This window comes from Fulmarus glacialis, unplaced genomic scaffold (assembly GCF_000690835.1).
Source record: "Fulmarus glacialis isolate BGI_N327 unplaced genomic scaffold, ASM69083v1 scaffold42714, whole genome shotgun sequence".
NCBI classification, from domain to species: Eukaryota; Metazoa; Chordata; class Aves; order Procellariiformes; family Procellariidae; genus Fulmarus; species Fulmarus glacialis.
This window is the reverse complement of record NW_009208181.1, coordinates 1-26,855: the sequence shown is the minus strand read 5'-3', so window position 1 is coordinate 26,855 and position 26,855 is coordinate 1. Positions and strand designations below refer to the sequence as shown.

The window sequence follows — 26,855 nt, the reverse complement described above, 5'->3', positions numbered from 1 at the left end:
GCAAATGGTTATTTTAATGCAATATCCAGCTCCTGACCAGAGCATTTCCAGATGCTTCAGAGAGAGCAAGAAGCAGGAGTGGAATATAGTATAGCTTTCTGCAAGGGAAGGTTTTCCTCTCCCGTCTTGTGCTCCCATCCATCACTTCTGTTTTGACTTCATGCTTTACTGGCATGACTGGGTATGGCAACTCTGTTGCCATAGGATAAAAAAAATAGAGAAATCTTTTCTTTTTTTCTGATGAAGTACAACAACATTTCAAACTGAAAAATGCGGTCGTGGTAAGTACCCATTTAATTTCATTGGCTTTGAAATATTTTCAACAAAGATTTCTTTTTTCTTATTGAAACATTCTATTGATCCATCTTAGATTCTAGAGAGATCTTAAAGAGACTTTAGGATGTCTTGTTTTTGTTGATCATGAGCATTGAGCTGGCCCTAATGATTGTACACTATAGATAGCCCATATTAACCAGGCAAAACTGTTTCCCACATGTGATAAGCTAGATACCATCTTCCACCCTTTTCCTCCTACATAGATAGTTAAAAGATATGGGGTGTATATATAGAAATCGAAATTACTAGGCTAGAAATGCCACTATCTCTGGGGTGGAATGGGTTGTCCATCCATACATGGTAATTACTCAGATGAGTTAAAAGCATCCTGCAATTATAAGATTGGAAGTTAGCCAAGACACCCCTACTCCTGACAGCACTCCCAGGAGAATATTTTTTAATTGCATCATACATGAAAAATAGGTACCAGTCAACTCTTGATACAGGTGGCAATTGTTATTCCCTTATGTAGCAATAAAAGCTAGATAAGTAAATCTATTGTACAACGGTAAAATAATGTAATTTTGGAGGAGAGTCTGCAGAGGAGAATAACTTTATTTCTCTGCACAAGTCTCTGAAGTAATGCACAGTCTGCAGTAACAAACATGATTCACTGCTTTGTTACTCTAGCTCAATGCTGAAGTGATTTTGCTGAAATCAATGGGGCAATTGCTCTAGTTTTATGTGGGTGTAAATACAGGGATGATTTTGGTCCTGTATCTCAGGCCGGTATTTTTGGCTCTTGGATGAAGTTATGAACTAGAAAAACAGTCTAACTTCCCTGGTAACTTCTTCTACTTAATTTCTTGTCACAGGCCTAAAGATGCAGTTAAGGCGCTAAAGAAAAAGCTTTCAAAAAACTGTAACCATAAGGAAATCAGGCTTACCCTGTCTGTAAGTACAGCTATGTTTATATTAATTAGACACTAAGAAGGAAAACATTTTAAACGATAAGGTGGCATGTAAATTATCACTGACACAACTCTCCAGGATGTTTTCTGTCTTTGTTGTTTGTGTGTACAGCACTACCACAGTGCAGATCAGATTGTCTGCTGGCATTCCATAGAGTCCTAGATGACGCAAATTCTTAAATTTATTGTTGCTTTTTTTTTTTTTTAAATCTGCACTACATAGAAGTAGTATAGTTCTTATTTACTCCACTGACTGTCCCTCTGTGAGTGCCCCACCTGTTTGTGAAAGATACGGAGGTTGGGATATTACATAAAAGCTACATTTGACCAATCTGTTACTCACCTTGTGGTACTGATCTTAGTTAAACTAAGCATGGTATGCAGTGCGGTGGGATGTGCGGTAGCTGTTTTGTAAAGGTAAGCGTTATTGCATATAAATGAGAAGCTTCAATGAAAGGGTGACAATGGTGAGTTAAGCAAGGGAGCAAGACACAGGGTAAGCCACATAAGATTCAGATGTTATGACTAAAGGTTGGAGTAGCTGGAATATCCTCATTTGAGAGGATATCCTCATTTTAAGTTGTTGGGGATTTGTGTCTTTCATTATTTGTCTAGAAGTATTTTCTTCACCATTTCCTTTTTTGAGGTTGTAGGGGCTGTCTGCATTACACTGAGTACTATTACTCATGGGTTTGGTATTTGTTGTGCAAAATCATTATCTCTATCAATATGCGCTGAGCAGTGATTAAGGAAGATAGGTGATTGATAGTGTCAAATTGTAGGTCACTTAGCAATTGCCCAAGTGTCCCCTGACAAGTTAGAGAGGCAGATAAATGTGTTAAACATACCGATGTATGCCTTCAGCTCATTCCATTTCCGCACTTCTTTCCTGGCTTCCTCCTCCACTGTCTCATGAGTCACCTTTTTGTGTCTTCTGTGTGTTTGCATAACAGAAACACTGTGTTTCCACTGTGATTGCAATCCCTGTATCAGATCTGCTTTCTTTCTCCTACAGTCTTTGTGCACCTAGGTCCTTTTCTGAAGATCTGACACAGTCAACTGGAGTGACAATAACTCAATGCTTAGATTTAGGAGCCTTTCTTTGGGTATTTGTTCTGCAGATATACCTAAGATGACATTATAGTTTAGCTCTCAAGAACATAAAAGTGGGAGAAGGATCTTATTTCAGGCATATCCAAGGAAGAGCTTTATCACATGGACCTGGAAGCTCATTGTATTTGCTCGCAGATGGAGTGTGTACCAGGTTTCAATTGTGCTTGTAGGTCAACATGTTCTCACAGTCTCTTTGCCGTTCAAGGCCTCTTCTCCATGTCTGTTCTCACCCACTCACATGTACACATGTAACTCTGCCTGCCAGGCAATCACATCCTTAATCTTTTGTTTTGTTTTGTTAAATAAGAGCCAGCCTTTCCTCCAACTCTCTCTCTTCCTGCTTTTGTTCTTAGGTAAGAGCTTCCATCCTTTGCCTCTCCCTCTGCCGCTGGCTCCTTTCCTTTTTCTGGTTTTCTACCAGTACTGCCATCAGTTTAGCAGGTGAAAAACCTTTCCTTTGATGACCTCACTGCTGACCATCTATGACTTTTAACTCCTTTATTCCCAAATCAGTCTTTTTATGTGCTATATCTTCTGTTTTGGGTTCTTGATTGCGTTAATGAAATTGTTCCTGCTTCCCATCTTGAAATGCTTAGATTGGAACAGCAAATCATTGCAAATGGAAAACAGAAATAATTTTCAATTCCTAAAACACAAGCCCCCCTTCTTATCTCTTAAAAATTCTACAAAAATAAGGGCTCTTTGAACTGTAAGTTATTGCCTGTGTTTCCTACAGTAAATGTGGTCCTCCAGTTTTGACATTCTACATCAAATTGTCTCTCCTACCTACATTAGATACAACTAAGAAGGCAACAGATCTACAAATCACTTTTCTTTTGAAATGTGTTTTGATCCACTTTTATTTACTCAACCTTGAAATGCTGGAATTTAATCTTTCTAATGAAACTGCTTAAGGAGCTTAGTCCCAGAGAATACACACATGCAGTGAAATGTGAAAGTCTTCATCTGAAGCAGCATGACTGCACGTGTTAGCCCCGATTCTGTTATCGAGATGTGTTAAATCTCAACAGTGTCTTCTTCCTTCTGTCTCAGAGATGCTTATTTATTTACTTGGAGGAAGAAGGGTGAGTGCCAGCCGTATAATGTGTTGGTTATGGCTTGACTTCATGTACTCTGATCTACTGAAGTTACCTGGTGCTTGTGAAGACATGTGGATCGAGGTGTATGTGTGTCAAGCCATGACGTTGCTTCATGCACAGTCTTTGATAAAGCCAAGAGATCAGGCTTGGCAGTGGTGATTTTGCAATCAGAGCCAAGAGGATTAGAACTTCTAGGCAGGAATCCAACAGAGAGTGTGTGTGTGTTGACTACTTGTTACTAATAGACTTTGGATACGTAAACTCTGTTTACGTAGTGAACGCTTAGACACCTGTTCAGTTGTCTCCGTAGATCTCCCTTGGTTTTGTAAAGCATTTACTGCAGTGCCCCGGTTCTGGTGCCTGTAATGCCTTAGGAACTGAACAGCACGTGAGGAAGTAGTTTATTGAATGTGTCCCTCTCTATAGCTGTGTCCACACGCACACACACTCTTACATACAAAGCAGTGGGAAGGAATTTAAGATGGAATTATTGTTTCATTTCTGCACTACATTGTTGGAAAATATTTTAAAGAAAGTCATGGGTTAGATTTAAATTTTGGAGTTTGTTTTTTTTACCTTAGGCTTTTTTCTGGTTTTCCTTTTAATATTCTATAAGTTTTCGTATGTAAAAAAATTTTAGCATGGCAAATGTGGCCTTCAGATTTTTCCTTAAATTAACATTTCACAAAGCAGAGGATCTAAAAACCAAAAACATGAGGGAGCCCTCCAGCTCCTCAGTCAAAAAAGTCCTACTCAATTTTATTACACTTTATGGTATATACGGGCAAACAGGAAAAGAAAAAGACGTTGAGTGGGAGCAAAAGAAATCCATATTTTGATGGGTTTTTTATATATTTTTGAAAAATTCAAGACTTCTGAAAAATTAACATTTTTGAAATGCAGAATCTTGGTAAAGTCTACATAGCCTCTACGCTGTAATTGATGAATAGCAGCTGAAAAAGCTGCTCGTACAGGTTTCTTTTAAATGCTGGCACTTGGAAATAGTGTCTTGTTCAAAAACTCTACGGGGTAGACATCGGTATATGTTTAGTAGAGTGTAATCCTGGAGTTGGATTAATGACTTCTTTAAGTCAGAAATACGAAGAAGCAAACTGTGTTTTCTTGCATTCACCTTAGGTCTGAGAAGTATCCATCACAGACTACATCCATTCATTACAGCTTTATGGACCATACCTGGCTGCTTTAGATGAGCAGATAGTCCTACTGAATTCCCAGTGAGGTCTCTATTGATAAGGAATGTAGTTGACTTTGTTAGCCCCACCAACTTCTCCTCCCCTTTTTGTTTCTGCCTTACAGTTTGTCTTCACCTCTGTTCAGATGCCGTCTATCATTTTAGTTTTGCTGTCAGGTGAACCAGAGGGCTTTGTGCAATTTGCCCTCCTTTTTGCTCAGTGCAGATCCCTTCTCAGCTGGATGTCTGGTATCAGCTAGCCTGGAACATAGCAGCTCTGTCAATTCCAGCAGTTCTCAGGTCCTGCCTATCATTTAGAGGAAGTTTAATGGTTTGGTTGAAGTTAATTTGCCCGTTCTGTTATTAAAACATGTTTCTATTGAGATTCCATTGTGCTATGTGGAGCAGTGGTTGACTTGGCCACCTTGGATCTATTCATTCCAGTGGAACTGCTTGGGAAGGTGAAGTCCTATTTGCAACGATAAATAACCATATTGAAGTTCTAATGAAAGGTGTTATTAGCATGGAAGTGGCTTGTTCATGAATGGTCCAGTTAAAAATAATTGAGTCAAATTCTTCTTTTTCTTACACCAGCTTAGTTTCACTCTAAGTGAGTGGGCTGTACTGGCATAATTGAGTGGAGGATTTAGCCCATTAGCTCAGTACTTTCATTCAGAGGGTAAATACTCAGTCCCTTAAGTAGGGAATTAATAATAGGGAGTAGCATACCAAATTTCCCATGCACTGGGTTAAAAATGTTTTATACAGACCGTCTTTGAAGTACTGCACAGGCAAATGACTTGGCCTATTAGCATATGTTTCATGTACTCTTTCAAATGGAAAAATAACAATTCGAGCCAAGATTTTTTTGTAATTATCTCTCAGTTTTTTGCACAGCAGTCTGCCAGTGTCTCTTTGTTCTACCCTGTTTTCATTTCAGCAATATATTTTCTTCTGGTTTTAAACCTCTTCCATAAGTTCCCGATCACACTGGGAGAAAAATCCCGAAGCCCGGAGGCTAGAAGATGAGTTACTAAAATGGTTTCAACTTATTCAAATATAGTCTGCTCTGAAAGTATATTTAACCTACTTTTATCAAGATTACCATAGTGTCCTTTAAATCTGTGTATCCTTTTGAGAATGTATGTTGTCTGTAGCATGATTCAGGGGAAGTTTTGTCTCGAAAACCATGAAATTTTGCAAACTTCTGTTAATTTCTACCTTTTGCTTTCACCTTTCCATCTTCCCTCTTAAATTGGAAGGGATAGTGAGGGTACGGTTGAAGAGCAAAAAGCACAAGAATGACCATTTTTCTCTACATGGGGCATCGTAGTCCTGTGGTCAATCTCCAGGTTTGAGCCAGGCAAGATGAGTTCTGTTCCTGATTCCGCACCTGATCTGACTGACCCCAGTTTCCTATCAAGACTTGTATTGGCCTGATTTCAGATGACTGGGACGTAGGGACAGCTTTTGATATCTCTTCTGTAAAATGGGAGTTGTAATTGGCCACCTCCAGGTGTACGAGGGAGAAGTATTATGTCATTATCACATACTGTTATATCTGATAGGGCAGATATGTTGCTTGCAGGGATCCTACTCTGAGCATTCCAAGCAGAGTTTTGGAAGTAGACTTCTTTTGTGAAGATGAATCTGACAATTGGAACAATTCAGCTATTCTGTTTCAAATCAATGTGACCTTTAAAACGTGTGGAGGAATTGCATTCCGAATTGTTGAATTTGTTCTTTTCTATTTTTTCATTAGTCTCTCACTTACAGGGCAGATTAGAAGAGAGTCATTTAGTAATCTTATTTTCTTGTCTTGTAGAGCTCTTCAGAATCTGTCAGACTAGGGTACCTATGTGCTAGGCAGTGAGTGAATTGTATTACTGAATCTGTACAAGTCGTTTTTTAAGCTATGGACAGATTTCATGCTGTTAAGGTAACATATATTCAGTAACTGCTATGACATGGAAACAAGTGTGACCATACTTCTCTGTTAAAAATAGTATAACTCTGGCTAACACATCTCATTTTGTATTGCGTAGGTATAATGGTGCACACAGTGAGCTACTGTTTCCCTGTAGTAACCTTATCAGACATTCTAGTGAGATAGCTGGCAATAATCTGTTCATATCCATTTGTACTCTTCCCCATAACACCTTGGAACAAATTAAACAAAAGGATAGAAAAGCAGTCAAGTTGGGTTTTTTCCCCTAGTATCTGTGTAACAGAAGCTTTTTGTGTGTGCAGCTGCTTGACATGTGTATAGAGAATTGTGGCCCAAGATTCCAGTCTTTAGTTGTGAAGAAAGATTTCTGTAAAGACAAGCTGGTGAAACTACTGAATCCAAGATACAATCTGCCAATTGACATGCAGGAGAAAATCTTGACCTTTATCATGGTAAGTCTAGAGTAAACAGTAAGTGTTTGTGTCTCTGCTATATGGTAAACGTTTAATGATTTCTGTACTGTAACATACACGTGGGAACCTCTTCCTAAAGCAGACTTTTACTGCTGCTCCTGCTTCATGCAGGAGTAGCACAGACTGGAAGACAAAGGGAGAGAATTGGAAAACTGTCAACCTCCACCTTTTATATTCCCCTCCCAGTCTGTGTATGTGCTCCCTCTGTGGTTGCACTTAGCAAGCAGGATGAGAGGTAACTTTGGAGCTTTTGTGGTTCCTGCTGCTTTGAATGGAGTTAGCTGGAGTGGATGGAGGGAATGACCTGCCTTTAGGACCACATGTTTCAAAAGGGCTTGTCTGACCCACTGACTGTCCATTTCTGTGACACTTACTGTCCGTGTTATTTCAAAACCAGACATGGGCCCGAGGTTTCCAAGGAATGGTGGATGTGAGCGAAGTAAAAGAAGTTTATCTAGAATTGCTGAAGAAAGGAGTGGAGTTTCCATGTTCTGACACCAGCAGAGGGGGACCTAAGGTGGGGATACACAAGGATACTTCATTAACCATTGTAAATCAGAAACAGGATGTGTTAATTCTATGAGCTCTGTAGACAAAGGAGGTGTGTTTGTTTTGTTTTTGGTTTTTTTTTTTTAATTTAAATGCTCCAGGGCAGAATATGACCAACCTACTTAAGCATGTGAGCAGTAATCAGTTTCAATTATAACAGCTAAGATAACAACAAAGAAACATGGCCTATACAATAGTTTTTATTTCAAACCACAGATTGGTGGATATGTTCTGAAAAAGGAAGCATCTCTTGAGACTTTCAAAGTGTGTAAAGGATTTGGGCACGCTGTTTACCTCAAAATGAATGAGAGCTGAGTGCTCTAAACTTGGCAACTTCTGAAAGCCTCAACTAAAATGAGTAAGATTTTCACGAAAACATGTACTGTTCAGAATTATGAGCATTATCTATCTTTAAAATTAAACCAAGAGAGGTAGAAATCTGTGAGAAAATATTATTGTCTATATATCTCTCCAGCTGTTTGCACAGCCTGTACACAATAAATGTTATTTAAGTATATGTCATAGGTATCATTGTGTAGCATCTAGGACATTAAATGTAAGTATGGCTTGAGCATTGGACATCAGTGGAAAATACAGTACATGTTTTAAAGGCATTCTTTCCAGAATTTTTTTTCTATTAGAAGAGTTTGCACAAGAGTTTCGGTAAGTGTGAAAGCCATCCACCACTGGGTGCAATCTTGCAATTACAGAATTAGATGTCTATAATCAGTGCAGACAGGAATGATTCAGATTTGTCCAGAGTTTGATTTGTTGATTGAATAGTGGAGTGTACAAAAGGTTATGTATTTAAAGGTTGGTTGATCAAGCTGTGTGGGGAATGCTCTCAATAGACAATAATTTTTTTTTCTCACCGAGTACAGTAAAGAAGATTCTGTCTACCGCATGTATCTGATAATTAAAATCGGTGGCAAACCTTCTGTTGATCTCAGCAACAGCAGACCTGAACACAATTTTTAGCTCAGTCTCTAGGAAGTGAAGGACTTGAAGTGTGTAGTCGTGTGCAGGTTGGGTTTTGGATTTGTTTTTTTTTTTTTGATTGCAGTCAATTCAAATGCAATGCAAGTGAAGCTTTCTGCAGATGAAGCGTTCCAGCTTTTCAATCCAAAAGGCCTTTGTAGTTCATCTTCTGCAGAGACCCAGACTTAACCCCCCAACGTTTCCATTGCTTCCAAGTGTGATCGCATTCTAAATTATCCGTCATTGTAAAATTGCAGTGGCACTTTGGAGAGGACTCTTGGCTGTTAGATGGCTTAAGAGCTCAAGGAGCTCGCCTGTTCTTAGCCATTCCCACTTTATCCTGCGACGGAATTTACTTGCAAACCCATTTAAAAGATACCTGAATTCCAAGCCTCGTTTCATTACAAAATAGCCATTAGATTTATTCTTGTAAATAAACCTGGCTCAACAAATTCCCTGGGAGCATTGGTTATGAGAACGCTAATGCCCAGTTGTCTAGTCTGATAAAGATGTTTTGTAGCTCTCTTATCTATATGTCTGCTTCAATTTTCTTGTTAAACCCAAGCTCTGCTCTTTTGTCTTTCCACAGACTTCATCTCAGCCTTCTACAAAGTCATCACCATCTTCTGCTAATCCTGCAAAACGTTCTTTACTGCCTCTTCCCACAGGCCCAACATTATTGTTGACTCCTGAGCAGGTGCAGAACTACAGGTTTAGAGCCAGGGCAGGTCCATTTGAAATGTACTGGTAACGTGTGATTTCGACAACCTGGGTGCATAGACCCCAGAAGGGACCATCAGTTCAAGTGGCATAGTTCTATATTTGTGGTTTTACGTTCTCACTTTAGGTTCTCCCGTTCTCCCAAAGATGTTTTATATGGTGGTGTGCCAAAGCAAAGTAGGCAGAAGTGAGTTCAATAAATGCCAGGCTGTACCCCAACCAGAAAGTGGGATCATTTACTCAAGCATGAGAATATCTAATGATCTCTTAGGATGTTGTTATACAAATTGATAAAAGTTACTTCAAAGATAAGTGAGAAAGCCAAGATTACTTTTGCATAAGGCTTGTGTGAGATTATTCTAAAAAGTAGAAGGGAAAGGACAGTTCACTTCCATTCTTGCTTGGCCTGTAGGTAACTAAAAAGAGTAACAGTAACATTAGTGAGAGGGATTAACTGTAAGGAAATGAGTAGTACTATCAGACTTGGATCTTAGTTTGATTGCACATATAAAAGCTGAGCTAATTCTACTCATTTTCATGGCATGTCACCGGAATAAAATAATGCTAATTAGGCCCATACTATACCTAATGGGGAAGAAAGTACGTATTAGAGGTAAGAATTATTCTGCTCACTCTGTTCACCTACACAATATTCTGTCCTGTTGAACTCAACAGATTGGGAAACTGTACAGTGAACTGGATATGGCAAAAATGAATGTGAGAGTCATGTCATCAATATTAAAAGAAAATGTTCCTGGCTCTGAAAATCCAGATGATATGAATCTTTTACAGGTATGCAATAATTCATTGGTAGGGGAAATAGGTTTGGTTTGGTCAAAGTTGATTTTAAAATATGCTATATCCTTTCTTGTAACATCTGGATTCAGATTGCCATATGGAATCCAACAACAGGTTTCTATCTCTGGTTTTGCTCAGCTTTCTCCTGTTGTCTTCACCTTCCCCTGACATCTAGATAGTCAGGAAAGGACAATACAGCTTGCAATGCAAATTTGAGCTCTAGGGAATTCCAAGGGCAAAGGAATTTCATAATGAAGCGTTCTCTGTTAAGCATGTTCTGTCAAACAGCCCCGAGAACATTCCAGTTGAACGCAGTTGCCTTGTGGGAAAACAGATGATGACACAGTCTCTCTCTCTCTTATCTGTCCTGGAGTTTTCAGTGCTCTCTTCATTATTACCCGTACCTTAAAGGCAGACTGAAGGCCAGTGAAGAATATGAAACATTGATTTTTATGTGCATGACCTCAAAGACTGGGAGCTTGCTGTGCTATAGATGAATCCACGTGCTCTTAAAGTGTAGCCTGAAGGAAGTGTATTGCAATAGTCCAGTTTAGATTTGACAGTGAACATGCAGACATTCTTGTTTCTGCAATGCCATTTCTTCTACTTGCTTGTGCAGTATTACTTTAGCATTTCAATAGTGACCTGTGTCAATGGACATTTTTCTGTTTCATATTGTCTGCAAGAATTTAAAAAGCTTTTATCACATCATTCTGTTTCTAAACTGACCCCCAGACTTCTATGGTGAGGAAGCATTTTTGGTAATTTGTCAGCGTTAAATGTGTTGGAGAACCGATCTAATTTTTGCAAGACTTCCGTGTGCTTCTGTTGCCCAGTGGAGAATTTTTCCTTTGCAAGGAACCCTCGTTGGGTGCTGTCAGTTTGCCTTCAAGGCCGTGCTGTTCAGCGGTGTCCATTTATGGATTGGTTCACAACTGGAGGTGAGATATGGAGAGAGAGCAGCAGTTTGCCACTGTCTCTCATCTTTAATGACAGGCAGCGCTGCTGGTCTGGGAGAACCAGATAGGAGACAGACGCAAGCTCTCAGTGGTTTTTGCTCCCCTGGAAATTCCTCGCATCTCCAACACTGTCTCTTTTGCAGAGAACTGTGGAGCTATAAGTCCAAGGAGGAAGGGCCTATGAAGCAAGGATCTGAGCAGAGTAGACTTTAAACACAGGCAAGGCAAACAGGTGTAGCAATAGATTGCAGAGGACTTGCTTTGCCTGCACTAAAGGATTTGAGTATAGGTTGTTCCAGCACTGGACACCACCGGCTAATCTATGGCTGTTCTATGCACAATACTTTACTTCCATAGTGGTACTGCCACCAGGGAGGTTGCCAAGTTGCAAACTGGTCTTGATGATTTAACCAACCAGGGAAAGATATCCCAGGTAGGAGGATACACTGGTTTAATATACTTGGCCACCTCTGTCCAGTCTGTGACAAGGTAAGTGTCTTTGGTTGCGGAACAGGAAAACAATGTCTTTCATTTCATGTCTCCTACTACGGCCCTTCTGCATGTGGGCGCACAGATTAGGCTGCCCACAGTAAACCAGTGGATTCTTATTGACACTCCCAGTAATAAAATTGTTGGCAAAAGTTTGAGGACAGGGTGTGGAGTTCCCATTTGTGGGAGAGTGACTAAAAACTCATTCCTTCTATGTTTATTTCACTGTTGTTCTTTCTGTTCTTTTCCCCTATGCACTGAGTGGTATAAAGCATCAAGCATGGCTAGCCTTTTCCTTTAAGAATGTTTCATGTTCCCTTTTGTTTGTAACTGTACCTGGATTGCTTGGATTAGGCTTTTGTTATCAGAGAACAAAGTCCTTTGTTAAAAATAGAGCCGCTTGTTTAGGCTTTGAGTGAGTTGGAGACATTAGTTTCAGTCCTTCTGATTATCTGGAGTATTTCAATAAAAACTGTAACAGGGTAAACTTTCAGTGCAACATATTTTCAGTTCTGTAGCTTCATTAGTGGCTAGGCTCCTCCCTTTCTCCACCCTCTTTTGGACAAGGCTTAAGATAGCAGATCTCACTTGAAATATTGTGATGACCAGTAACAGTAGTTAAAGAATAGCTAAAGCTCAGTGTCAGCCAAGAAGAGTAACAAACTTTTGTACTGGATAGTGAATAGACATATTTGATGAACATGCAGGAATTTGGGTCCAGATCATCAGCTGATAAGAATTAGCACAAATTCACTGGAACCACTGATGATTGTTATACCAGCTGATAGTCCATCATTGTAAAATTCCGGTTTTCAAAACATAAGAGTGCATGCATCATTGTGGGTAGGAGCAAAGCCTAGCAAATCCATGCTTGAAATGAGTGTCTCAATTTCCTTCTCTGTTGAATATTGATATTTACAAAGGAGCTAGTCTGCCTGTATAATGGAGTCATAAGAAATACCCATTTTTTTATATGCGGATCAGGTAGTAAAGTGTGGAGTTGGAGAGGTTTTAAATTTAATTACAGATATTAAACTGAATACATTTTTGTGTGGTTTATCCTGGGCTATGAAGGTACAGTACTGAAAGGTACAGTACTCTGTAATCCTTAGGCAGATTTGGCAAAGGGATGCAAAATTTCTTTTTACATAAATACAGTAATTTATTTACATGAAGTATATGTTTTCTGAGGAAAAATCAGATCACTTTGAAAATAATACCAGAGCAATTTCTGAATAGCAGTGTGCAAATAGAGTGATTTTCCTCCCTCTTTTTTTTTTTCCTTAAGCAGAGCCAGCCGGCATTTGCAAATGCACTGTGGGGGGAAAAAAAATGTTGGCTGAGTTGAAGTTCCTGTTGATAGAGTTTGTTTCTTTGAACATGCAAAATCTGCGGTGAAGAGGAATATAAATAAGCTGTCTTCCATTTCAACTGGCAATGATGCAAAATTCTGCCTAATAAACTCTCATAATTCTCCTATCAGCTGATTCTGCTAGGTTTGTGTTACTTTCTCAAAAAGTGCATAGATTAAGTGTATCCAAACTTCCCTACTTAGAGGAGTAGTTAGAGCTAGAGACTTGCATCACAGAGCACTTCTGTTCTTTAGACTACTATTGTCTTTTCTTCAAGCAGACATTGAACAGGATCACATCCATTACGTCCATGTGAAGTATCCTGCTGAGTTTAATCAGCTTCAAACAAGATCAAATCAAATTTGCTCTGCATCACCCAGAGGGGTCTTTGTTATTTTGCAATTTGTAATTTAGACTTTAGAGACAGATGTATCTTTAGAAATAAAGGTGGGTCAAGAGGTAGGGATTGGGTAGGGGTAGAAATGCTGGCTGTGATGATAGGAGTGTCAACCTGCCTTGCAGAGATCAAAGACATGAAAATTATGTTATTTGCAATGTTTGGTATGCGTGCGGTTTGTATAAATTAGGGAATGTTACCCGTGAGTCTGCAGCGCTGAAGTGTCTTATCATTCTTCTCCAGAACTGACAAACTGGGAGACCACAGTTACGATTTTTTTTTTTTTCTTCCTTCCCCTGCCTCGGGCAGAAACTGTATAAGACCTGTCGGATGATGCAGGAGAGGATCATGGAGTTGTTGGTGACAGTGGAGAATGAAGATGTGATAGTTGAGTTAATACAAGTAAATGAAGATCTGAATAATGTCCTCCTGGGACATGAAAGGTAAGTTTGGGGCCTCTCTCCTCACATTTGGTATCCTAACTGTATAAGCGCACTTAGTGGACATCAGCGGTCCCTACATCTAATGTTGATCCTCCACAAGGAGACAGATTTTATCCTTAAATCCAGAAAAGAAACATGATGGCAAAAAGAGAAAATTATGTATTTGCCTTCCCTTAAACACTTCAGAAATGGTTCATAAAGGTAGTCAGAAAACCATTAGAGTGGGATAAAACAAGTTAACAGCATAGACAGGAAATCAGATGGAGGCACGTAAACAAAAATCACTTTGGAATTTGACATTCCTTTTTGGTACTGCACAGTGAATTCGTCATCAGTCTGCTACAAACCCTTTGGTACTGGTGATGGTCCTTATCTCCGTTAAGTGTATATGCTTCCAGAAAAGAATACTTGTTCTCCTTTCTAAACAACTTTGACAGCTTTACTGCAGAAATCGGCCATGGAATAGCAATCTGCCTCATTGCATGCTTAAGAGAGTCGCTTGCTTTTCTCAACTGGATGGAAACATGCTGTTCTACTTTACTTGTCTTACAGCAGAAAATGTTTCTTTCTTTCACACATGGAAGCACCGCAGTGCTTGCATTGACATCCTGTATATTTGTCTGTTATGTCATTGGTAGCATGACTAGATGCTAGCAAAACTGAAATTAATTTTAAACTCAAAATTCCAGTATTATCCTCAAAAATATCACGGTGAGTAAACTCATGGAGAGTATTATGGTTTAACGGGAACTAGCTTTCCATGTTAAGTAGTTTATCTCCTCATGGCTAAGAAATGTTCTAGAAACCATTGTGCATCAAGTGCAATGGTTCATTATTAAATTTAGCAGATTTAGAGAGTTTAGTCATCTTTTCTTTTTAAACCTCTTCTGAATGCTGCACTGAAAATATCACTAATTATTTTAAGTGTTATGGTACAAATTTTGGGCCTAATCTTTACAACATTTAGTTTTCGTTTATCCTTAAATCTTATGTCTACAGCAGTGTTAGCATATTTTACAGTAACTGCCTTGAAAGAATTGTGTGCTCACTTCTTGCTTTAGGAAGTTTTTCATTTTAGTAAAGCAAAAATAGAATTCTGTTCAGCTTCTGTAAATCCACTGAAGTCAGATATGGGCTTACATTTTTGTTACAACTGGTGGATATGGGCAAGGTCAAGAACCTCTTGAACTATGAATAGTAGCTTGTGGGTATAATTCAATAAATTCCTTATGAAAGACTCACCTGGTGACTGAGGGAGCAATTAATTGGCCATTGTGAAACTGGACAGAAAACTACTGCGTTTTAGTACTGTAATGTTATGGTTTGTATGTAATGAGTCTTCCTGGGCGCAGATGCGTTGCACTTTAAAGTTGATAAGTATTAAAATGTATTTGGTTAACGTTTGTTGCAGAAGATTTATTCTTTGGAACTCTCTCTGAACAATGAGATTTGTAAAGGACAAACTGATTTTAACTAGCTACATCTGTTTCATACTATGTGTATTGTTTGAAGACAAGTCATGCTGCATTCTCTGTTACTGATTATTAACGTAGAGTCCAAATTAAATGAGGAGCAATCACCATTGTGCAATAACTGGCCTTGTGTATGTAGCCATGACTCCCTCTAGTGGCTCTCGCAACTTTTCGGTTCTTCCTGTATTTCAGATAAATATTTATCTTCTGCAGTTGGAAAGTTTTTTTTTTATTTCTGTTCCTCCTTGCATATATACTATCTTTGTGGGCTTCACCAGTATGGTAACCCTGAACAGCAAATGCAGTTGTGCAGACAGTCTCATGTCCATACCGCTTAGGGCTCTTGCTTCTGAAGTGGATTGATCTTACGAATGCTGAATATCACTTGACTGGGTCTTCTCCGGACCCAGTGTAGCACTGTTATGACTCCCAGTACATAAATATTTATGCAGGTGGATTTTCTGGTTTCCTTTTTTTTTTTTTTTTTTAAATTATTTCAAATGCCTGAACTAATGAGGGCTGTGTCCCAGAATAGGCGTCTGGTTTGTCTAGAGATGGCATGAGGGAATGTGGGGACCTCTGAGGACAGGCAGCTTCCTGGGACTCAGTTGGAAGAGTGTTCTGGTCAGAAGGAGCCAGATTTGTGTTCATAGTTACCTATCTGGCATGAACAGAGGCAAACTTTATTGTCAGCTGTGCCTTGGTTTTTGTTTTGGAAGAAACAGATGGCTGTCTCCAAAAGTGAGCCCAAGAACAACTAACTGATGTTAGTATAGGTGATCAGAGGACCACAGCCCTGGAGAAGAGTGAGTCAAATTGCTAGTGCAGAGACAAGTGCCCCAGAGAAAAGCACCTGTAGTGCTTGTTTGGCGCCTCTGGAGTCTTTTGATAATCAAACTTTGATTATAACTGATTTCATATTCCTATGAATGACATCACAGAAATGTCAGAATGAACATTTAACTCTGCAACTTCCAACAGGTTCTCTCGAAACAGAGTTCGTTTTTTGGAGAATCAGAGAATACAACGTGAACGCACAGAGGTGAGTAATTATAGATGAACTCGTGAACTGCAGGACTGTAAACATCCATTGTTCATTGTGAAAAATACGCTTTCGATGTATGCGGAATTTTATTCTCTAGTTGAGAGGTACAGGAGACAGCAGGCTGATACTACTTTTACCAATTCTCTGAAGTCTCACTTGCAGAATTTCATGCAAATTCAGGTAACTGAAGTAGCAAATAATGTCAAGTCTAAGAGCTAAGCTTGGTCAGGAAAAATGAGAGAGAGAGAGAGAGAGAGAGATCTATTCAAATGCTGGTTTGTTACCTCTACAGCTAAGCACTATTATCTGCCGTATACAAAATGAGGAACCATAATGTTTCTTTTCATTTGTCCTCTATTAAGCATTTATAGACTGAAACACTATCACACTATCAGAATTCACTATTACTGAGACTTTTTTCTGAGTTAAAGCTTTTTCTGATTTGTGAATAAAGGCTTGTAGCAAATCTTTAATGACTATCCTTTATTGATTGATAATTATGGTTGTTAATTATATTGCCCAAAGTAGTTTTGCACATGTTTCAGCTTCTGCTAAGCCATAATTGTGTAGTCATCTAGGACACAATATGAAAATGACTGCATTGTGAATGCTGAAATACAGCTGACAATTATTAAAAAAAGATAGAAGACAATCTTGTTTTCCTTGAAAAGCCACTATTACTACATTCTGGCTATGTAGGTGGATGTTTTTGCTTGATGGATGCACTGTTGGATTAGTTAATAGTCCAAATGGTGCAGTCTGTGCATTTTTATATTATTCAGAAGTCTCCAAGTTTAAAATGCATCATATTTATTTATTTAATCTGGTGTGACCAAACCCATATGATTCAAGCGTGTGGTTTTACTGAAATCTTTGGTTGGCTACATTTTTAATTCTAACACATTCACAGGAAAAACAAAGGGAACCCTTTTCTGTGTTCTAGGAAACATTGTTGTGATTTTGAACTTTTCCTATCCAAAACAGGACTGAAAAAAATCAATCTCCTTAAGTATGTGTCAAATCTTAATAACGTAAATAAGTAGCATGAAAATACTTGTACAGGATTAATCAGAAAATCGGTATCAAACCTGTATCTAAACAAGCTCACAGTTGCCTTTTAGAATTGAGTCCTATTGCCTACTTCGGAATTGTTTTCCTTAATTTTTTGAAATAGCAACCTTGCTGAAAGTGATCTTTTCTGGAAAGCATTTTTTGTTTCATTAGTTATCTTTCACACCAAAAAAAAAAAACATAATCCTGGTTTTTTCTCATATTTGCCAATTTTTAGTATTATGATTTTAAAAGTTTATATTCTGTGAAAATAGCAATTTGTTTAAAATGATACAAGTTCTTTTTTAAAAAACAAAAACCAAACCAAACAAAACCAAAAAACTCAAACAACCTTATTCCTTTTCAAATGTTAAGCTGTACAGGAAACAGCCATCTGCTCCCTCAAGTGATCTACTTGACCTCTCCTTAGATTCTCCATCTCCTGTGTCAACAGTGGTGCAAACTGACTCTGCAGTGTCTCCTTCAGGCCTTAGTAAGTGATGAATGCACATTTCCCTTGCAGTCTGGGTTCCTAAAGCAAACCAACAAGAGCTTAGTGGAGGAATCAAGAAGCTCCTTGTAAGAAAAAAAACAAAGATACTCCTTAACTTTAAGGATGTTCCTTAAATCTCCTTACAAGGAGAATTGATGTCTGTACATAGGAAAAAATGGAAGATAGTATAAGGTTCTGTGTAATTTGTTTACAGTGGAAGCAATCATATTTTTCCCCCATTACATAAATTTGAACAGTAGAACGTGCTCTGTTTTCTATTACAGTGAAGCCTGTAAAACATTGTGGTACTTGCCTGTTCTGTAGGCTTGGAAGAAAGAAATGCAGACACACTTTTGTCATGCCCTCTTGATTTTTCTAAGGTTTTTTCAGGAGGCACTTGGTGTTAGAAACAGTTCACGTCGAGAAAGGTACTTATCTCCTCTAACTTTAGACTTCTTTCATAGTTGGAGGAGTGAGTAAAGCTCCTAACTTTGGTACCCTGAATTACTGTTTGCAGAAGCCCCTCCTTTATCCACTCTAGGGGAGTCCGTATACTGAAGTTAAAGGTGAGAATGTCCTGCCCAGAATAAATGCCTATAATTCCATTTTAATCTTTTAGAAATAGTTTTAAGGAGTTTTAAGTGGTATCTACCATGTATAGCACTACTGATGTCGTTCTGACATTTTAAGGACGTAAAAACCTTCTCAGAGTTATTAAAATTTTGCCTTTCATGTAATAAACAGCAATTCGTTTCAGATTCTTTGTATGCCTTCCAAACAAAACTTTACCCTTTCAATGTTCATAATACAAGTAACTAACATTTGCTTAATAATGTTTAAATGATCATTAATTATTGCTTTGAATTTCAGATTGCATATCTGCACACCCTGAAGATAAAAACAGGCATCATCCATCAATTTATCCACAGCTAGATTTAGCAACTACTGCAAAAGCTCAGCAATTCCCGTGAGTAATCTCTTATCAAGAAATGGCAGCAGGTAACAGATCTTCAGAGGTATTAGTACTCTGTAATTCATCTAATGAGTTTATAGAAAGCTCTGAGAACACAGATTTACTACTTTTACACATTAGTTTACACACTAGTAAAACAAGTGAAAACTACTTGTGTGCTAGACATTGCTTAACATGCTTAAAAATACGCTACTCCTGCAGCACTGTTTAGTCATAGACATAAATTTATCTCAACAGTCAAAACATACTTGAGATATATATGACCTTCTGCTTGAGCGTTGCCAATGCTGCTGTGAAAGGGAGGAAAAGATTAATTGTACAGGTCAGTAAGAAGAGTTTAAGATAGGAGAGGTTTCCTTGTAGTTCCTTGCTTTTTATGCAAATGGGACACTGGCCCACCTGCCCATGCTGCTCTCAGTTGTGACATAAAGACAGACCAGCAAAAAAAAAAGTAACAATCAGAATATACAGTTTTGATAGTTTCTCAGTTACTTTCAATGTATTACTCTCTCCTAGATTTGCAACTGAAGCACAAAACTATAGTGTAAGCAACCCAGCTGGACATTCATATAGCAATGTGAGTAACACTCATGTTCAGAATAATCATTCTTTGCTGGCAACTGTCAAAATGAGAACTGTTTGGATTTACCCCGACTACGGTCCAAATGCTATACAAAGATCTATTCTGTGGCCCTTCTCCATACATCAGGGAACACTCTGTATTTGGTGACCAGGCCAACTTTCCTCTTTTGATACCACAGATGCGAATATGAAAGCATATTTTCTTGGGTCCAGCACAATCTCAGGGGAGTTTGCAGAAAGCAGTTGCTGTATTATTTGTGTTTAAGCTGTTGCTCTGTGAAGCAAGCTGAGATCTTCTCCGGCTGCTGTTACATTACTCTGGTGTATTTCCTATCTCAAATAAGATATTTAAAAAAAAAAAAAACAACCCCCACAAACAAACAAAAAAAACCCCAAACAATGCACCAAAAAACCCAAACACTTAAAAATCAAGTACACTGTAGGACAAATGGCATATGCTGCAGACAAAACACCCATGACGAAGGAATGGAAAGAATACGAAGGGGCTTTGAGATAATGTTATGAATTTGAATGCTATTTTGTGGTAGGCAGTATGAAATAGAAAAGATGAGAAGCAGTCCCCAAACACACACGCATATTCCCTATTTTAAACCACGAGAAAAAGCAGGTATCTCTATTGTGAATACTGCGGTCTTTGAGTCTGTATAATGTAACAAATTACACAGACGTAAGTTATACAAATGTCCTATAGATAACACTGAAAGATGTTTTGAACTTTTTGTGGAAAATGGAGATTAATTACATTGATAACTGTTGACCTTAGAATTAACCTGTCATAGTCTGAGAGTCTAAAGATAATTCAGCAGTTACGTAAGTCAAACCAGTTCTCACAGAACAATCTGTTTATGCACTCTTTTGCTTGATGTCCTTAGTTGGCGACTCTTTTAAGCCCAGTGCCTCTGAATCCAGTAAATCTGCAGACTGGACGTTCTACATCATTAAATGGACCGTCACCAGCAGGTAATAAATACTGCACACCAGCTAACTTCCATGGAGATAAATTTTTCTTGTTAAGAACTTAAGGGCTTTACATAATGGCTGTTAAAGACTAGGAGCAGCAACAAACTGACAAAATCTCATATTGCTTATGGCTTCTCTTAGACATGTCTGTCCATTTTAGCATTTAGAGCAACTAGATACATAGAAGATAATCTGCTACTTTCAGGAAGATACAAAAAAGCAACATGCAGTAAGCATGCTTTTCATTTACATTTAAATCTGCATTTATGTGCCTGTGTTTATTCTTCAGCTGCATCAAAGAACAAGTCACAGTCACCTCATTACTACGAGATAATGGAATTTGATCCCTTGGCTCCCACTGAGTAAGTAACTTTTAAAATAGGTAATACACAGTTTTCTTAGGTGCCAAAGGTAAGAAGGCTTCTGAGATGGCTTTTTCTTCTGAGTGAGAAAACAGACCATGCTATTTAGACTGGGTTAGCTGACCAACTGGATTGCTAATGTAAATGAGAGTGGCTGCATTTTGTACATTTCTTCCTATATTTCTAGCATAACCAATTAAGGAATAAACTCCTATGGTGTGTTCATTGAACAGCATCTGTAAAAATGGTGGAGTAATGCTGTGTCAAAAACAATCTACTAAAATCCCATTCAGTGATATGAAAAGGTGAATAAAACATGGTAAGGGTCCTGGTGGAGGAAGCTGATTGACACTTCAGCACAGGTAGTTCTGGAGCAAGGTAACCAAAGTAATTCCTGTTCACAGCAATCGTGATTTTTAAGAATGTTGTTCTACTGCATATCAAGAAAATCCTCCATTTAAATATAAGCTACAAAAGGGAATGGATGCTGGGACTCTCCAGAGGGCCAAATAGTCAGAAAACTGATACGAAGCTAAACGTATGGCAGAACTCTCCTTTCTACCAGTAAATTGCAAACTTATTTCCAAGGAACCATCGAACTAAGCTTTATTTATTTATTAACTAGTGCAGTAATTGCATGCCATGTGGTATGCTTGCCATTTGGGTTTTGCAGTCCTGTTCCCAAACTTATTTCATCAAAAGTGACAATGTCCGGAGGTATCTCATTAAATGTATAATCACAGACACACCGCAGGATTGGCTCTTTGTTTCCATGGAAACCTGGGCATCCTGCAACTGATGCTACTCTGTTAGGCAAACACTAATAAACTCTTGGCAGTTCATGCTTGAGCAGGATTTCATTCGTGCATTTTGTCGAACTGAAACAACTGTGATGTAGGAGTTGCCCTGTTCCTCTTCTTTCAGAGCTATTTATGAAGAAATTGATGTCGTGCTGAAGACAGAAGTTAAAAAGAATACAGAATGCTGAAGGTGGAGGTGAAGCCTTTTACTAAACACATGTTACTCTCTGATGTTGGTCCTGTGCAGTGCTTCCTATAACATACAAGTGAATAACAGAACACGTTTTGTCTTTTGACACAACAAACAATAAGCATTGGAATACTAAGCTGTGTGGAAGTTGAAAAGTTACTTGGATCTACACCTTGATAACTTGTCCTAAATGTTCAACTGTGTGTTCTTCAAGGTGACTTGCATGACTATTTTTAAAGTATTTCTGGGGCCTTTAAAGTATGATTTCCAAATTCACCTGCGTATGAAGTTAACGCTTGACACCTGACACAAGTAAACAAAAAGGACTCTTGAAACCGTAGAAGAAAGCTTTTCTTCCGGGTTATCTGTTCTTTTGTATTGCTTTACCCCTTTATGCAGCAAACAAACCAGAATGTTATGTTTACAGAAACTGCAGAATCCAATTTCTATTTTGGCCTTGTTGCTGTCTGTGTTAATCTCCCTAGAAATTTATAAGGGGGTATTGATATGTAGGACTTTTCTAAAATTGGGCCTCTTGATAGAATCGTCTGAAGACATGCAGTGTTACTTTCCTACATTCATATTCTGAATACAGATTTTGTTTTCTTCCTAAAAGCTTGCAATATAGTTGGATTTTTGTCAGTTGGAACCTAAGCTAGGACATGAGGTGCCGTCATCCCTGCTTAACAGAGCAGAAAAAACCCTGCTTGTTCCTATGTTGTTGTTGCTTTTATTTACTCAGTAAATATTGGAGGGGAATCAATCATTTCTTTCAATGTTCCTGCCCTGCAGAGATTGCTGTTCTGGTGAAGGAAAAAATAATCATCTACAATGCAGATGAGCAATAGTTATTCATTTATTTTAATCAAGTTGTTTAACCCTGTTAATAACAGTTTTATCTCTTAATAACTGAAGTGCCTTATCTATTTTAATGCTGAATGTAAAATGTGCACTTTAACAGGTATAGTTCTCTGAATTTATAATTGATACAAAATTTGAGAACTTAGTACATGTTCATAGCTGATAAGCTTATTTTTTGTGAAATACTGCATTTTACATGTTCATTATGTTAACTGTTTAAGTGGTAAGTTCTCAGTCTGTTATGCAATATTTGTAGCATAAAATTCCAAATAAAAGCAAATGCTTACTGAGAAGTTAACCCCCATCACTTCTGAGTTTTTACCAGATGACGACGTATTCCATGAAATACCAAATGTAGACAGTATTGAAGGTATTTAAGTGTGAATCCATGGCATTTCATTGCATAGTTAGCAATTTTGCAGTTTGCTGTAGGACCATTAAGAACACCTTCTATCAAAAACACAACCTTGAAGAAGTTTGGGGGTTTTTGTAAGCAGAGGTGAAAAGGTAAGCTGCTTTATTATTATTTTTCTTTTATTGTTTGCAATGGTCTGGACAGCAGCCTGAGAAAACTGCTGAAAACAGGATTTGAGGTAGATCGATTTTTCTTTTTAGTTGTATTGTTAAAACCCTAGCACACTGAAGTGTAAAAAAATAAATAGGGTATTTCAATACAGTAATCCATAATGGATGATTGCTAACTGAACTTTTCCATATTTAGAGAAGCAAAATGGTCACAGACGAAAGCTCTGAAGGGAACTGCATAATTACTGAGGTTAGAGAGCTTGTTTTATGGTTGGAACATGCTTATCATCTGTGCAAACTTGAGCTTTCAAACTCAGGGAAACCCCCACATTTTTATGAAACTGGCACTTGCCAGGGGGATACCCTTTTTCTTCTGAAGCATGTGGCCAGAATAAAGCAATGTGTAGAAAACTCCCATGATCAGGTCAACTTTCAGAAAGAAAATGGACTAAAAAAAACCCAAAAGAGTATTTCCCCCCCCTCCCCGGATTCAAAGATTTGTCTTGATACTCTTTTTTTTTTCCCTGAAGCATAACTAGGAATTACAGATTATATAGCTTGCTGCTATCTTCATACAGATGTATTTCACTTGTGTGGGCTCCACATGTTCTGCTGGATAAAATGCATTAGAGAGATGAAAGAATGAAAAGTTTTAAAACTTTAATAAATACACAGTGAAGGCTTGACATGAGTGTCATCCAGAATCTATTTAAACAACACACATAATTGGTACAATAACGTATTTTAAAGGTAGCATCCATTTATTTTCAAAAAAGCACTTTTTAAATTATGGGACGCAAACGTAATTGAGACTAAAGTAACTGGAAGTTGTATCTGATATACCATTACCTTTTTAGAGTCCAAACAAACCAACATTAGTCTTAACTTTGTTAGCTCTCATCTGCTGAAAGGGGTAGAAAGAACTGGCCTAGCAGATGAGATACTGGGCTGAAATTAATTCCTGTCTGAAAATGAGTAGGTCACTTAAACTTGCTTTGCAACTCATTCCTCATTTGCAAAGCTATGATAAAGCGTTATTATCCCTACCCCACAGATAATGACCAAAAGTTACATAAATACAGGCTTACGTGTTCTGATGGTAAACAGAGTACCTAGGATACCCCGAACAACCAATACGCTTCTGGGCAGGCTTTGTCAGACTTAATCTCTGAATAGGTTTGGTTTCCTTTTGGTTTTTGAGGAGACTCCTATGCTATTAGTTTAGCCTGCAGTTTAGAGCAGTTGTTTATGTACTGCCTTTCCCTTCAAAGCGTTTCATACGTAAGCCGAGCTTGTCTCTGTGTAGAGGTGCCCAGTGTACAGCCCTCTGCGGAGTAAAAGAGCAGTCATTAGCGGTACAGGTACTTTAAATGAGTTGAACACAACATGGAAGTTTGAAGATGGTATTTTTAAATGGAAACCATACCACAGATTTGACATGCTTACATTTAAATTACTGTTCCTCATTCAAATGATAACAGTTTGAGAGCAGTCTGCTCTTACCAAATGAACTACTGATTCAGTAATAATTCAAGAGGGTGCATCATCTTCTGAATCATCATATCCTCCTGTGCCATGGGAGGGTTACATAGCAATACAGTCTAACTTTCTTTAGTTTTGAGATTTCATGAACTGATTACCTGTTTTTACCTTTTTATAAAGTAACTTATATGGAAGTTATTCTTCAGAGCCAGCAATGCAATTTTAGATGCTTAATAAACTGATTTGTTCCTCTATATTTAAATGAAGATCTCAATTTACACTTGGGTTTAAAAATTTGCCTCACAGTATTCAGATAACATGTATCATCTTATAAAAAGATGGCTTGAGAAAACCCTCTCTCTTCTAGGAACAGTGTGTTCCCTTCTATTGTCTGATGAAGAAATACTATCCCTAAGAAATAATATTCCAACTATGTAAGTTTTGTTGGTTTTGTGTTGTTTTTTTTGTTGTTGTTTTTTGGGTTTTTTTAACAGAAATATATCCTTTCATAACAGCAGCATATGCCCATGGTGGTTTAATAATATAATTTCATATTGCACAGTACTCCTGCAGTTTTCCTTCCACTAGTAGTCAGGTAGCAGAAGTCAAATGGTGTACAGACTGCCCGTTACTGATATCCGGGAAGCGGTAACTTCTGTCCTTCCTTTGCTTCAAAAAAGGTGTAAGAGAGGGTGATCAAATCAACTTTAGCCATTTTAGGGTCCTCTACAAATTCTGGATCAATGTAGAAAAAGACAGGCATGTCCACTTCCTCTTGAGGATTTAGCCGCTGTTCTTCAAAACAAAAACACTGCAGGGGGGAGGGAAAAAACCCAAACAATTAGACAGCAATATAGCTATGGTAAACTTTCTCTCTGCCGACATGAGAGGAAGTTTCATCTTTTAAAATCAACTCTCATTCCCCGTACGTCCCTAAAATCCCGAGAAGGATCAACCATATGAGCAACAAGACAGCAATTCTGTTCCTCTTGTCTTACAGGAAAAAAAAATTAGCTTTTAATGAAGTGTCCAAATGTGCACATTGGCCAGGCTAACTCACATAGTTACCATCTGCCCTCAACATCAGTGGTACCAAATAGCATGTATTTGCGAGCCACTCTAATTGGACGTGTACTGCAGCTTGTTATGAAGACAGTAAGGCTAAGAATGCACTGTCATTTGAAAAAATCAAGGTATTTTCTTAAAATGTTGGTATACAAAGTAGGAAAGTTAATTTATGGATAATTAATCTCATTCATGTTAAGGGAAATGTAATCTTTGCTTTGTTCACACTTACTTGTATTTTATTGAAATACTGTCCTGCTTCAAAGGGTATCACGTTGTAGGTAGAGATTCCAATTATTGGTTTGTCCGTAGGATTTTTCGCTTTATAAAATGCCAGTGCGGTCTCTCCTGGTACCACCTGTATAAAGTAGGTGGTATAAAAAGGAGATTTTTTTAATCCACTGCAGCCCTCCACCCCTCAGAGTAATTTGGACTTTAGCTAGAATTAGTTCATTTTCTCTTTTGCCGTTTGAAGTTGGTTACCTCACTACTTCACAAATATTTTGCTTATAGACAATTCACCCCCATTCAAAATAAAAGCACCAGTAATGTTATATGTGTGCATTTTTAATCTTACCCAGTTTGCCAATGAGACTTCTATTATTCTCAGCAGTTTAGCAGCATACAAAGCTTTTTTAATATGCAGATTTATATGGTGTACATTTACTTTTTGAGGTTGTAATTCTTTCAGTACGGGACTCAGAAACCAATTAAGAAGCACGACTCCTTTTGAGTTTTTATTAAGAACTAATTTTAAACAGTAAAGTAAGATTAAAATGTTCTTTTTTTTTTTTTAAGTGAACAACCAGCCCTACAATGATAGGGGCAAGAATAGAAAGTACGAGGGGGAAAGTCTGGCAAAACCGCACAGGTTTACATACACAGCTACACCATATATATCTTTAATACAAACACACACACACACTTCATGGTGTATATAAAATTCTTAACTGGAAGTACTGCGAAAGCACTGTGGACTACGTGCCCCAGCTGTGTGTTCTTCCAGATCGGGGCCCAGCTATGCACAGCCATGGATCTGCGTGATGGGGACGCGAGGCGATTAAAACGGAGGAGGCAAAACCCGACGCTTTCGCCTGCAGGCGTACGCGGTTCGGTGTGAGGCTGACAACCAGGGCACTCACGTAGATTTCGCTCTGCTGGGGCTTGAAGTTCCACTGGATGCTGGAATGCACGTCCGCGTTGAAAGTGACCCTGA

General features: G+C 38.3%; 2 protein-coding genes across 2 annotated transcripts; one reads left to right on the top strand and one right to left on the bottom strand.

The window, feature by feature from the left end:
- Positions 1 to 270: 270 nt before the first annotated feature.
- Positions 271 to 21,704, top strand: TOM1L1 (target of myb1 (chicken)-like 1). The gene is made up of 14 exons (XM_009576389.1): positions 271 to 281; positions 1,152 to 1,230; positions 6,903 to 7,052; positions 7,471 to 7,590; positions 9,190 to 9,297; positions 9,996 to 10,112; positions 13,625 to 13,758; positions 16,212 to 16,272; positions 17,701 to 17,818; positions 18,689 to 18,785; positions 19,308 to 19,368; positions 20,267 to 20,354; positions 20,644 to 20,716; positions 21,641 to 21,704. The coding sequence occupies exons 1-14, from the start codon at positions 271 to 273 to the stop codon at positions 21,702 to 21,704; spliced, it is 1,281 nt and encodes a 426-aa protein (XP_009574684.1).
- A 3,498-nt stretch (positions 21,705 to 25,202) lies between these two features.
- On the bottom strand, positions 25,203 to 26,847 carry LOC104069728 (cytochrome c oxidase assembly protein COX11, mitochondrial; the record flags this gene model as incomplete). Its single annotated transcript, XM_009576388.1, has 3 exons — positions 25,203 to 25,385; positions 25,872 to 25,997; positions 26,782 to 26,847. Coding segments are annotated over 3 exons (375 nt in total), but the record flags the coding sequence as incomplete, so codon positions are not given.
- Positions 26,848 to 26,855: the final 8 nt, after the last annotated feature.